Source organism: Mastomys coucha, unplaced genomic scaffold, assembly GCF_008632895.1.
Source record: "Mastomys coucha isolate ucsf_1 unplaced genomic scaffold, UCSF_Mcou_1 pScaffold21, whole genome shotgun sequence".
Taxonomy (NCBI): Eukaryota; Metazoa; Chordata; class Mammalia; order Rodentia; family Muridae; genus Mastomys; species Mastomys coucha.
The window spans coordinates 185,328,020-185,342,932 of record NW_022196904.1 but is presented as its reverse complement, the minus strand read 5'-3'; the positions used below and the strand labels follow the sequence as shown (position 1 = coordinate 185,342,932).

Genomic DNA, 14,913 nt, shown 5'->3' with positions numbered 1-14,913 from the left:
TTTTTTTTTTTTTTTTTGGTCTTTCAAGACAAGGTTTCTCTTTGTAGCCCTGGCTGTCCTGAAACTCACTCTGTAGACCAGTTCATTCAATTTTTAAAAGCCACTGATTCTATTTATTTTGGATTATTGTGAATAGATAATTGATTATATATTTGTTGCACATTCATTACATACCAATTGACTTAGATAAGCTATAATAGTACCAAGTACTATGAATTAACTATTTTCAATAAATGTTATGTCAAACGGGTAAAAAAAAATATTACTGAGTTTACTATCTAACATATCCATAGGAAGGCTGTGGGTTCTGTTTGCGAGTGGGGAAGATGGATGCCAGAGGACACCTTTGGGTGTCATTTCTCCTCAGCTGCCACCCACCCTATCTTGTTTAAGGCAGATTTCTCACTGGGACCTGTTTGGCTAGGCTGGCTGCTCACTGGGCCTTGGAGAGCTACACCTTTGCCTCCTCAGCACTGTATTACAGCCACTGCCACCATGCCTCTATAAGGGAGTAATCACTGATGGCTCACTCCTCAGCCCTGAGAATTGTTTTATTTTTCTTCCATCAATTTTTTTATTAGATATTTTCTTTATTTACATTTCAAATGTTACCCCCCTTCCTGGTTTCCCCTCTGAAACACCTCCTATTCTCTCCCCCCTACCCCCTGCTCACCAACCCACCCTCCTCTCCTGCTTCCTGGCCCTGGCATTACCCTACACTGGGGCAGAGAGTCTTCACAGGACCAAGGGCCTCTTCTCCCATTAATGACCAACTAGGCCATCCTCTGGTACATTTGCAGCTGGAGCCATGAGCATGTATACTCTTTGGTTGGTGGTTTAGTCCCTGAGAGCTCTGAGGGTACTGGTTAGTTCATATTGTTGTTCGTCCTAAGGGGCTGCAAACCCTTCAGCTCCTTGGGTCCTTTCTCTAGCTCCTTCATTGGGGACCCTGTACTCAGTCCAATGGATGGCTGTGAGCATCCACTTCTGTATTTGTCAGGCACTGTCAGAGCCTCTCAGGAGACAGCTAGGAGAATTGTTTTTAAAGGAGGGAAATGATCTGGGTCTTGAAGTGTACCCTTTAACAATTAGATCACTCTAGTGGCAAAAAAAAGTTCTTTGAAATTGTATACTAATAAATATGCAACATTTTACTGAATACAAAAGTACTTTTATAAACACTCTAATGAAACTGTTTTAGAGAATAATTTTTTTGAAAATTGTAATTTAATTACTTTAAAAAATTCTAAACCAAACATGTTTAATGAGAGAAAAGAAATCATAACACAAAGATGGTGTTTATCTCTGGTTTCAAAGCATAATAATCATTGCCTTCCCAGAAAATAAAATCTTGTAAAATTTCACTGTCCAGAGCATCCTCAGCTAAACCAATTATTCAACCTGGCATCTAACTCTGGCTTCCACCTCAACACAGTCAATGATGGTTCAAACCCTGTTCTTAACTGGGAACTTAAAGCAATCAATGAGAAAGTTAAAGGAACAGCTAATATTTCCTATTTCTCTCTAAAAACAGGAGTTCTTGACTAGTCTTTGGACAATAAAGAATCCATTTCAAGATTAAAAATGAGAAAAGTGTCAGGCCCAAAAGAAACTCAGGACAAGTGGCCTCGGTGCGTATTAGTATACAAAAGCCAATGCTGACCTCCAGGCTCACTCAGTGTCTGTGGCTGCTCTCAGTTCTTCTGAGAGAAGTAGAGACTGGACATGAGCATATGGGGGGGAAGGAGATGGGGAGGGAGGGGGTAAATGAAGAGCAAATGAGCAAGAGCACAAGAGAGCAAGAAAGCAACAAGAGAGGGAGGAGGGGGCAAGCAGCCCCTTTAGAGTGGGTCAGGCCTACCTGGCTGTTGCCAGGTAACTGTGGGGGGAGGAGTTTAGACAGAATGCTAACATTTCTAGAGAAAAAAAAGTCTTTTACAAAAGACTAAACTTCTGTCCACAAAGGACAATGAGCTATACGCACAAATCAAATTCTGACTGAAGCTAGTACTAAAAGTCACTCAACAGCTACTTTCCTATAGGAGACAAGGAATGATTTCCACCCACAGATTTTTTTTTTTTTGAGACTATTTTAATAGCTCAGGAGTGAGTCATCTCATGTAAGCACATTACTTGAGAAAAATCTATATTGGATTGTCTAAATATATTTAAGAAAAATTAATTTTTTCTTTTTTATTATTATGGCATTTTAGTTTGACAGATGTACTCTTTGAATACTGACCACTTTTCTCCGTCCTTACCAACCCTGCCCATCCTCCTCTTTCCCACACATCTTTCATGCAGCTTTGTCTATTTGGTTTGCTTTGTGACCCAAAAAGATTACCCAGGGCTGTCTGTAAGACATGGCTTTAGAACTAGCCATGGAGCCTGGTGGACGGAGCAGGATCTGGTGAAGCCCTGTGAACCCCACCCGTTTCCTTGACAACATGTTGACAGTACGGTCTTGTGTGGACCCAGTACAGGAAACCGTAGTTGATTATAGCTGATTGCATTACAGCAGCTGTGTCCAATCCGGGGTTGGCTTTTTTGTAGCCCTTCACCCTGCTGTCTGGTTCTTACAGACTTCCTGACCCCGCGTCTATTATGTTCACTGAGCCTTAAGAGGGGTACTAGAGTGATTTGTTTAGGGGTGGCTTGTTTTCTGTATGCTGGGCAAACATGAGTCTCTGTAGGCTCCTGTGGTAGTTTGAATCAGAATGGTCTCCAAGGGCTCAGATTTAAATGTTTGGTCACCAAGGAATGGCACTATTTGAAAGAATTAGGAGGAGGTGTGGCTTTGTTGGAAGAAATGGAGGTGGGCTATTAGGTTTCAGAAGCCCACATCAAGCCCAGAGTCTGTCTCTTTCTACTGCCTTTGGATCTAGATGTATAAGTCTTAGCTACCATGCTGACATGCCGTGGCCACGGTGTCTCTTCACTGTAGAACGCTGACTAAGACAGCTCCAATGTTCACTGCTAAGGATACACTTCTCCGATTAAGGCTGGAAGCCACTTAAGACAAAATCAATTTTTAAGTGTGTAGAGTGAAATATAACAGAACATATCTGAAACTTAACTGCAATATTTTAATGTTAAACATACAACACTTCATCACCAAGAAGCTCCAAAACCAAGTATACAAGTTTCCTGTACCATCCACTGTAAGGCAATCCTTCAGTCAACAAAATATTCAACTCATCTTTGGTTATTCATAAGCAAACAGGCTACCTATAACAACATGGAAAATTCTGATGTTCCCAAATCCATTTCTTATTTTCATATTTTAAAAATCTTATCAAAAGGGCTCAAAGACATTACCTTTTTAAATTTCTCAAAAACTATTAATGAGTCAATACATCCCAAATGGTTCAGAAATGTATCCCACAACTTAAAAAAATGTCCAAAATTTATCCCAAAAGGATCAGAGAGTTGATTTCTTTTTATTGATCTGTTTGCACATCTATATGCCTTTCCTTCCATTACCATTTTAAGTTCTTTCTTCATTTCAGTATAGTACTTAAGACTAGAGTGAAATGTAACAAACTGCTAGCAGCAATGTATGCATGTATTATAGGTCTCTCTTCTGCCTCTCTATATTGGATTTTGTTTGCTTGTTGTTGTTTCTGAGGCTGTGCTGGTCAGGATGCACCCAAGCCTTGGGCTCCCGTAATCATTCTAGAATGGGGCCTCCTGGGTAATACATACTACTGTGCCCAGCTGCTCCACTTTATTCTTAATGAACATGTAAGTACTTTTAAAAGTGGGGGTTGGGGGGAGACTACTCTCCCATGGCAGTGTTCTTTCACAAAGCTGTAATGTGACAACTGACCCTGGTAATCAGGTGGAAAGTGGTATTAATTTAAATAAACATTTTTCATACAAAGAAAGACTCAGAATAGGAAAGTTGACACAACATAGCTAACATAAAATATATCCATAGAGATAGTTAATAAAACAAGATTAAAATGACCACTTAAAAATTAGGCAAACCTCTTTTAAATTCTTTCTCCAATGAAAAAGCAATTCAGTTGTCTAATAAAAATCTAATTATATCTATTTTGAAGCTTACTTAATAAAATAATCTCTTATCTACTCATATTTAATAAACTGTAAATAAGACAAAGTATAGGAGTAAGACGTTTCCAAGAGTTGAGAAGTTTCTGATCTGGAAAGCACCCAAGGAAGCTGCTTAGCTCAGGAACCCTACCAACAAGCCCGAGCCTCTCACCAATCTCCGCAGGCAGCTGCTTGATTTTGTTCTCTCGGATGCTGAGCATGCTGAGCTTGGGCAGGTCTTTGATGTCCTTTTCCACAGTAGTTATGCGATTAAAGCGAAGATAGAGTGTGGTGAGAGAGTCCAGTCTATACACCACTGAAGGAATTTCTCTCAGTTTATTATGCCGTAAATCAAGCATCCGCAGCTTCTTCAAGTTATCAAGAGAGTCAGGCAAACTGGTGAGTGAATTCTCACTTAGAGCCAGTGTCATGAGATTGACTAGGCAGCCCACCTCTGCCGGGAGGGACTGTAATTTGTTACTGTATAAGTAAAGCTCTGTGAGCTGAGTCAACTCTTTGACTGATGGTGGCAGTATATGTATAGACCTTTTGGATAAGTCCAAGCGCATTGAGTTCTCCTCCCGGCATTTGTTAAGCTCCTTAATTACCTCAGCATTGCTGGATTTTTTCCTCGTCCCGGGTGCTGGATTTGGCCTTTTGATGGTATTGTCGACTGAAAAAGCCACACCTGGTTGGGCAGCACTGGACTCCTTCTTTCCATCTTTGGCATCTTTCCCTTTGGTTTTAGGTTCTTTCTCTTTGCTTTCTTTCCCAGAACCTCCTGAGGCTCTCGCCTCCTTTTCTCTCTCCTTGGCGGATGGTGCTTTGGGTTCTCTCTCTTTTGAGTCTTTTTCTTTTCCTAAACTACTACTCATGGTGACTCACGCTTAAATAAAACACTACATCAACTCCTCCTCGGCAGCAATCCAGATCAAGGCTGAAGAGACAAAGCCCCTACCCCGTCAGAGTGTGGGCTGAAGAAGAAGTGATGGGCTTGGACTCACAGCCATCTGTCACATGGTGGCTCTAAAAGCACTCTGCTCATTTCTGAGAACTCATTTCAACTGGTAACAATGGTGCTGTCAGCTCATTAGAATTCCTGAAATACAACACAGACAGTGGTAAATTACCTTGAGTTATAATTTATATTATGTAAAGTCTCTCAAAACAATCATAGAATTTGTCATTTTTCCTGTATCTTATACATTATTCTATTCCCCTCTATCATGAAACATCCACTGCAAACTACAAAAGCTGTAGAGCACATCAGGCCTCCTTTCATAGAACTTGTAAGCTCACAGGAAAAGGTTTTTTAAAAAAAATCCAAGTTAACTATGTACAAAGTTTTGAGAAATCAAAAGTAAGCAAAATCACAATAGCTAATAATTAAGTACTTTCTATGTACAAACACTATTCTAATGACTTTAAAATATTTATTCATTTAATATATGTAAATAGTCCATTTAGAAATAAATTGTTTCCAAAGAAGCTAGGTTACAAGGAGAGCTCAAGGGAGATTGAGAAGAGGAAATAGAATAGACACGGTGGATGGATGGGGTGGGCGTGAAGGGAAAGGGAACAGAAGAGAGCAAGTGACAGGATTAACTGAGTGAGAGAAGACTAGGCCAGGCAACTGAAATGGGAGTTGTTAGCATCAGGGCCTCCAAAGCCTGTCACATAGGCCGGCCTCACAGACCTGTTGCCAAGGCAACAGCTGCCATATTCCCAGAATCCATTGGGCTCACCTCCCACCTTTACCTGAGGCCACTTTGTCACTGCATGAGCGCACGCATGCATGCACACACACACACACACACACACACACACACACACACACACACATACACGCGCGCACACACACACACACACATATACACACAAGGAATCTCTCTCTCTCTCTCTTCCTCTCTCTCTCTCTCTCTTCTTCCCTCCCTCTCTCTGTCTGTCTCCCCCATCTCTTCTCTCCCGATACACCTCCCTCTCCCTCTCAATTAAACCTCTTACACGTGGAACTATTTGGGCCTAGTGTGTGGTATGTCCTGACGAGAGCCGCCGTTCTAACACATCAAGAGTGGGGGCACTTCTGGGACAATTTAGAAGCCTAAGGCAATGGGACTCCTAGGACTCTAGAACAGTGAACCTAGCTAAGACTCCAGCAGGGAATATGGAGCCTGAATCAGCCCATCTCCTTTAACCAGGCAAGACTTCCAATGGAAAGACTACGACACCAACACAGCCACAAAACCTTCAGCCTACAATCTGTATTGCCTACAAGATATGCAGGTGTAAAGATGGAGCAGACATTAAGGGAATGGCCTAATGGGTCTAACCCAAACAGAAGAGCGTCTAATCTTTTTTTTTTTTATTTTAATTTTTTTTCTTTGATGCGCCTAATCTTATTGCAACTTGATATGCCAAGGCTAGTTGATATCCATGGGAGGCCTCCCCTTTTCTGAAGAGAAAGGGAAAAGGAATGGGGGCAAGGGGTGCTGCATTGGGATGTAAGGTAAATAGATTAATTAATTAAAAGAAAAAAAGGAATTCTTATCCCCCAATTTATATAAACAGATATATTTTAGAGCCTCCAGGAGGCTCTCACACCTCTGACCTTTGTGGGCATTTATATTCATGTACAGGCGCCCCACCCCCATATACATAAAATACTAAAAAAAAAAATTTAAAAGAATCCAAATTAAGTAGTGCATATCCATAGGCTAGACTTAACAAATACATTGAGTCTGCTTTACCTACGTGACTAACCAAACGGCTTTAGGTAACAGGAAAGATCTCAAAGCTGACTCTGAGTAAGGAGCAGAAAGAACATACAAAATGAATAAAATGAGATTTGTAAGGGGAAAAGGCACACAGTTCAGGAAAGTTAAACTAAACACAACAGTTGATTCTGACGCATGTAGATATAAGAACTACCTTTGAAAACAAAAGTAACAAAAGTAATCTCTGTGGATATTTATATTTTAAGAACTAGAAACAAACAACTAATGGCACAAGATTCATTTAGGTACAAAGGGGCCTGGGGAGATAGCTCAGTTGATAAAGTACTTGTCACAATCACATACATGGGAGTTCAACCCACAGCAACCGTGTGAAAAGAGAGGCATGATGGTGCACACTTGTAATCCCAGCATTAGAGAAGTGACCTCTAGGGCCCATTAGCCAGCCAATCTCTGTCATACATGCATGTGCATGCACGTACAGTTTACTGGTGAAATGATAGGCAAAAATAATTCACAAAGACAGAAAAGACAGGCAAATTCTATGGATGAATCAGTTCACCTCAAATATTTTGTAGTTTAAAATAATTCATATTTTGTGACTAATTCTTTATTGCTGGTAATATTTTCTGTACTACTGCTTAAAACACCATACATCACCCTCTCCCAGCAACAGAGCACAATCAGCAGAAGAACAGACTACAGAAAGGCCCCCATCAACATGTCTAGTAGTCCCAGGTACAACTCCTAGTAATTCATGCATAAAAACAAAATCAAAGCCTGTGCTCAGAGGACTTAACTGCTGCCTGGGATTAGTCTTGGGATGGTGCCCAGAGGGCACACCAGAGTACCAGCAGTGCTCAGAAAACTAAGTGAGCCAATGGCCACAAAGCGATAAAGACATTTGTTTTGAACCAAACAGGTTGATCCTCTGAGAAAACGAAAGATTTATATAAAAATTCATTTCTCAAGATGTTCATGACACAATCTAAAATTTCTCATACCAAGAACTAAGAATACTGATCCTAAAGAGAAAAGATGACCAGCAGATCTCAAAAAATCCTGTTGAATAATTTGAAATAAAATACTTCAGTTCAAATAAAATTAAAATGCTACAATAAATAAATGCTCTTGAAATCAAACACATCAAATTTTTCAGAACAAAAGATACAAAGAAATAATATGAAAATTTACAACTAAAAATCATAATAAACAAAACCTATAAAATTCACCATACTGGCCAATATAAGAACAGAAATTACAGAAAGCTCAGTGAACTCAACAAAAATTTCTAAAACCCAACATTTTTTTAATTTAATTTTTTCATATTCACTTTATATCCATCCTACTCACTGCCCCATCCCAGTCAATCCCCCCACAATCCTTCCCCATCCCCCCTCCCCTTCTCCTCTGTAAAACTCTACATGTAATGGAATTCAAGCAGTGTAAGAAAACAAGACCCGAAGCAGGGAAAAAGAATGTGGGGCTTAAAAACATACTTGTAAAGATTATGGCTGGTATTTTCATAAATCTGTTGAGAGGAAATATGGAGCAAACTCTCTCCAAACCAAGGAAACTCGAAAAAAATCTTTCATGCATGAACATGAAAATCGCATTTACTGGCCACTGCAAACCTATAGTCTAAAAATCGCACGAGCAGAAGTGAACTCTTCAACAGAAATCACACCAGCCAAAAAGAAGTGGAAAAATTTTTTTCAAGTATTAAAAGACCTAAAACCCAGGATTACTTACTCAAAAGAAACAGCCTCTGGAAATATAAATAAAATGAAGACATATTCTGATGAAGCAAAATGAAAAGAATTACAGACTACAACTTACATTCTAAGAAATCAAAGAAACCAACAGGTAGGCTACCCACAGACCTTCTCTACTCTGTTCTCCTAGACCAAATTCTCAGGGTTGCTCCTAATAGTGCAACAGAACACCATCTGCAGCCTCCCCAACCACCCGCCCCCACCACCCAGTTCACATCTATGTGGATCCCACAGACCACCCCTGTTCTTGGCCCCTCTCCCCATCTCATGCTGTGTCCTGGCCCCCAAGTCGGGCTGACGGCCCCTGTTAACCCACAGACTCTGCCTTCCAGATATCCACGTAGGCTGCCTGATGCCTTCTCCACTTGTTCTGTTGTCCCAGATCCAATCCTCAGGGTTGCCCCAACACTACAGCAGACCATCTCCTTGGACCTCGCCTTTCCCCAGCCTCTAACACTAGCAAGCATTCCCTTGAACACACCAGCTAAACAGGTTAATAAAACAGATGACACACAGCCAACACACTCTGAAAATCCAAACAGCCAACTAACAAAGACAAACCCAGAAAGCAGCACCTCCTAGACCTACTATAATCACCCCAAACCTAGATGCCTATACCAGCATAAGAACACATAACAGCCAGGGCCATGTCTCCACTAGAGCCCAGCTGTCCTACCACAGCAGGTCCTGAATAGTGAAACATATCCAAAGTACAAGAAAAGGACCTTAAACCAAACTGTATGGAGATGGCAGAGGTCCTTAAAGAGGAAATGAATAAATCCCTTAAAGAAATCCAGGAAAATACAAACAAATGGAGGAATCCCTTAAAGAAAGCTGGGGAGTGGGGAGGGGCGGTTGAAGGAAACAAATAAAACTGTTGAAGATCTAAAAATGGAAATAGAAGCAATAAAGAAAACAGATGGGATTCTGGAATGAAAAATTTAGCATTTCAAACAGAAGCTACAGAGGCAAAACAAGAATACAAAAGATGCAAAAAAGAATCTCAGGCATTGAAGATACTATAGAAGGAATGAATATATAGATCAAAAGAATTCCTGACACAAAATACCCAGGAAATCTGGGACACTATGAAAAGGCCAATTCTAAGTATAATAGGAATAGAGAAAGAAACTCAGCTCAAATGCCCAGAAAATATTTTCAACAGTCATAGAAGAAAGTTTTCCTAACCTTAATGAAACGCATACCTACAAAAGGCACACATACAAAACACCAACTAGACGGGACCAGGAAAAAGTCCACTCACCATCTAACAATCAGAACACTGAACACATGTAACAAGAAAGGCTAAAGCTTTAAGGGAGCGAGAGCAAATAACATACAAAGGCAGACCTCTTTAAAATTTCATCTGCACTCTCAATGGAGACTCTAAAAGCCAGAAAGGTTTGGACAGACGTGCTACAGACTCTACGAGATCACAGATGCCAGCACCGATTACTACACCCAGCAAAATGTTCAATTATCACAGATGAAGAAATTAGTTATTTCATGATAAAATCAAATTTTAAAAAATATCTATCTACAAATCCAGCCCTACAGAAGGTACTAGAAAAAAAAATCCAAATCAAGGAGGTTAACTACACCTCATTAAAAAGTACAGGAAATAACCTCACAGCAGCAAAACCAAAAGAAGGGGAGCTCAGTTGTGTGCATACACTCAACAACAACAAGAGGAATTAACAATCACTGAGCGTTGATATCTCTCTGTATCAATGATCTCAATTCCCCCAAAGAATACAGATTAACAGAATAGATGTGAAAACAGGATCCATCCTTCTGCTGAATGCAAGAAACACACCTCAACATCAAAGACAGACATCACCTCAGGGTAAAGCTATTCAGAGCAAATAGACATAAGAGACAAGCTGATATCTTAATAGCTACAAAATTGACTTCAAACCAAAATTAACTGAAAGAGATGGGGATGAACATTTTATACCCAAAGGAAAACCCCAATAAGATGGCATTTCAATTCTTACCCACATTTCAATCTATACCCACAAAACAAGGGCACCCACTTTGTAAAAGAAAGACTACCACACCTTAAATTGCATATTAACCTTCACACACTAATACTGGGAGACTTCAATATACCACTCTCACCAATGGACAGATCATTCAGAAAAAACTAAAAAGAGAAATGCTAGAGCTGACTGATGTTATAAACCAAAAGAATCTAACAAATATTTTCAGAACATTCCACCAAAACAGAATATAAATGAGATATATAACTGAGAATATAAATTATTCTCAATACCTCATGAACTTTCTCCAAAACTCTCCACATACAAAGCAAATCTCAAGTGATATAAGAAAATTGAAATAACTCCCTGCATCCTACCACCAGACAACCATGGATTAAAGCTAGATATCAACAACAATAACAGAAACAGAAAGCTTACAGACTTACAGAAACTGAACAACTTTCTATGAAATGAAATACAGATCAAAATAGAAATCAAGAAATTAAAGTCATTCCAGAATTCAATGAAAAGGAATCCACAACATACTCAACTTATAGGATACAATGAAAACACTGCTAAAAGGAAAGTTCATAGCACTAAGTGCCCACATAAAAAACTGGGAAGATCTCATACTAGCAACTTCACAGCACATCTGAAAACTCTAGAACAAAAAGAAGCAAACACACACAAAAGGAGTAGACAGCATGAAATAATCAAATTAAGGGCTGAAACCAATAAAATAGAAACAAAGAATACAAAGAATCAATGAACAAAATGTTGGTTCCTTGAGAAAAATAAACGAGATAGATAAACCTTTACCCAAACTAAAAAATGGAGACAGAACATTCAAATTAACAATTTAAAAATGAAAAGGTGTGATGGCTATTCCAGGTTATCAACTTGACTATATCTGGAATGAACTACAATCTAGAAATGGAGGGCATACCAGTGATCCAGATCTTGAGATATAGTGGCCAAGAAAAGCCTAGGCCCAGACAAAGTGGTACATGCCTTTAATTCCAGGAGCCAGAGGCAAGTAAATCTCTTGAGTTCAAGGTCAGCCTGGGACAGAGTAATTCCCATGTAAAGAGCACCTTAGGTCTAGGGTGGTGGTACATAGGTTTAATCTGGACCACGCCTTCTGTTGGAGGCCTACGTAAGGACAATGGAAGGAGGAAGGCTTCCTTCTTCAGCTGGCCAGCACATCTTCAGGTTTCCAGCTTATACAGAAGACCAGCTGAAATACCTAGCCTCAAGGGACTAAGCAATTCCACTGCCCACTGTTGGGGTAACTGGACTGCAGACTGTAAATCTGCAAATCTGTAAATCCTCTGGCAGAAGATGAAAGTGGGTGTAGAGACTCACAACCATACATTATGCAAATAGAGTCTAAACTGGGGGTCTTTATTGGGTTCCTCCCCTTGAAGCTAGGAACCCTGAAGATGAGGGAGAAGAAAGATTTTAAGAGTCTGGGGGCATTGAAGACACCAGAAAAACATGGCCTACTGAATCAATCAAGCAAGACTAACAAGCACCAAGTTCTCTGCATACATGTTATAGCCGATAGCTTGGTGTTTTTGCAGGACTCCTTACAGTGGGAGTGGTTGTGGCTCTTTGGCCTGATCTTGGGACTCTTTTCCTCTTATTGGATTCCCTGTCCACCTTCCATATGAGGGCTTTGCCTTGTCTTATTGTATCTCATTTTGTCATTTTCGCTGTTCCATCTTGGGAGGCCTGCTCTTTTCTGAAGAGGAAATGAAGAAGGATTAGAAGAAATGAAGAAGAGAACTTAGCGTGGGGCAGAGGGGTGGGGAGAGGGGAAGCATGGTAGGGGTGGAAGGAGAGGAAACTGGCTGGGATGAAAGAATCTATTTTTCAATTAAAAAATAAATTTAAAAAAAGAAATAAAAAAAGTAAAAAAAAACTTTATGGAAAAAATCCATAAAGAAGATAAAAGAATATAAAGTTGCAATGTTTCTCGTCTTCAATTTTATAAATTATGTTTGACTGTTGAAATTACGACTGTTGAAAGCAAGGGTAGAAGTTAATACATGAACAGTAATAGTCAAGATGACAGTATCATAAAGTGAGAAGAAAAAGATAGCCTATGCTAAATACACTACTTACACCAGTAAAATTCTAACACAAGAATAATTAAATTTTAAGATACTGTAAGCCATAAATTATGAGGAGTTGGTGACAATATAAACACAATATAAAATGAGTAAACATAAAATGAAATCCTTAAGACAATGTTTAGGTAACACATAAAGCAGCAGAGAATATGAAAAATGAAATAAGAGAATATAAAGCCAGCACATTTAAATCCAAACATAATAACAATGTTAAATCTAAGGGGTTGCAACATAGCAATACAGAATTAAAAAACAGTCAGGATGATTTTAAAGCACTATAAATAATCTATAAAAAGTCAATACAGCCATACAGGGCAGCTATAAATTAGATTTATGGCCCGCTACAGAGGACTAACCTCACACTTGGTATTATTAACTAGGCCAGGAACCTGTGACAACTACTCACTATGCACAGAGCAAATGCCAGTAGAGTATCCAGTCCTAACTGAGACATCTAAATCATATCCTCTATATCCCTGAAAGACTAAGGGAAGATTAAAGGTGAGAGGGCCTCAAATTTTAAGAGCTGGTGGTTGGAAGATGTGAAACAGCATTTTCTGGGTCTGACAGAACAGAACCACTGTCCATGAACTTTCAGTACCTATGGTTGCCTGCACAAGAGCAGCATACAATTAAGCCACTATAAATGGGGGAAGGGTTCATGAATCCCCATCCCTGGCTGAGAAACTATTGGCAGTAGATAGCTGGGCAAAGTAGAATGCATTTTTGTCACAGCTATGGCTCCTGGTAGGCTGCCCATGCTCTAGAGGATGTCAATACACCCATGGACAAACAAGCTGCACTAACTGGACTGGGAGTAAAAAACAAAAAAGTCAAAAAGTTGAGAAGAAAAAATGAGAAGGGTACTGGGAAGAACTATAGTGAGGAAGGTATACATGTATGAAATTCTCAAAGAATAAATAAAAATACATTGTTTAAAAAAAAGATGGGAAAAGATAGCATGGAAATATTAACCAAAGGAAATCTAGAATTTAAAAAAAAAAAAATTACTATCAAAGTAGCACTACCAGGAACAGAAAAAGAGTTGATATGAAAAGTCAGTTCTCCAAGAAAATAATTACTAAATGCATATTCTCAAAATCATATAGCTTTAAAATACATCTATTTATGATAAAAGAAAATACCTGAGCTAGTTTGGTTGGTAAGGTCTCTGCTGCCCACACATTAGAAGTAGAATTCAGATCCACGCACACACGTAAAAGTTGGGAATGGCAGCATCCACTGTGATCCAGGTGTGGGGAGGATAAGACAGATCCTCATCTGGCTAAAAGGATCTATGTGCAATGAGAGCCCTTGTCTCAAAATATAAGGTGGAGAACAACTGAGGAAGATATGTGATACTGACCACTGGCCTCCACCACACAGATGCACACACACACACACACACACACACACACAAAACATATAGGGGAATTTCAACTACTTCAACACCATAGCTATTTAAAAAAAAAAAAAAATAACTAGAACTAGGTGATTAGAAAATACAGAATTATTTCAAGGGCTCATACAATATATATCAAAGTAACTTTATCCTAAAACCTAAAGAAACTTTAAATGTTAAAGAACTGAAGTCATACACTCTATGTTCTTTGACCATAAGAAATAAGCTTAAAAGCAGTAGCAGAAAGGTAAGAAAATTCCTCAAACACAGGAAAATAAATACACTGCTAAATAATCTATGGGTCAAATAGGATTATTGAGCAAAGTAAAGGTGAAATATATCAAAATCTATAAGATAAGAGCAGCAGCTTAGGGGGAAATATTCATGCCTGTATGTTATCGGCCTATATATATATATATATATATATATATATATATATATATATATATAATCCCAGTAATTTAAATTCCTGCACCCAGATACTAGGAAAAAAGTAAAAGAGATCCAAAGAAAGTAGAACAAAATACGCCAAGAAGACACCCATAAAAATCAAAACTAAAAAAGCAGAAACTCAATTTTTAAAAATTCACAAAGCTGATAAACATCAGTCAACTCTGACAAAGATCAAAACAAGCACAGAAGGGATCACTGAAGATCCCGCACTAAACAAGCACAGGAGGGAGCACTGAAGATCCTGCACTAAAGGGATGACGGAACACTGAAGACAACTCTATGTTCCACAACAGAAAAAATGGGCTAAACACTTTGAAATCACATGCTATAAAAACAAGGACTCAAGGCTAATTATATCTGAATAATTCTAAATTAAAA

General features: G+C 39.1%; 1 protein-coding gene across 6 annotated transcripts in view; it reads right to left on the bottom strand.

Annotated features, from left to right (window-relative positions):
- Positions 1-14,913, bottom strand: part of Shoc2 (SHOC2 leucine rich repeat scaffold protein) — a 93,819-nt gene that overhangs the window by 49,449 nt on the left and 29,457 nt on the right. For 4 of the 6 annotated variants that reach the window (XM_031390671.1, XM_031390672.1, XM_031390673.1 and 1 more), the window contains exon 2: positions 4,208-5,155. In XM_031390671.1, the coding sequence (XP_031246531.1) occupies positions 4,208-4,931 (724 nt within the window). In that variant the 5' untranslated portion in view covers positions 4,932-5,155. The remainder of the gene's footprint in view (positions 1-4,207; positions 5,156-14,913) is intronic. The other 2 variants (XM_031390674.1, XM_031390675.1) reach the window with 1 other exon arrangement.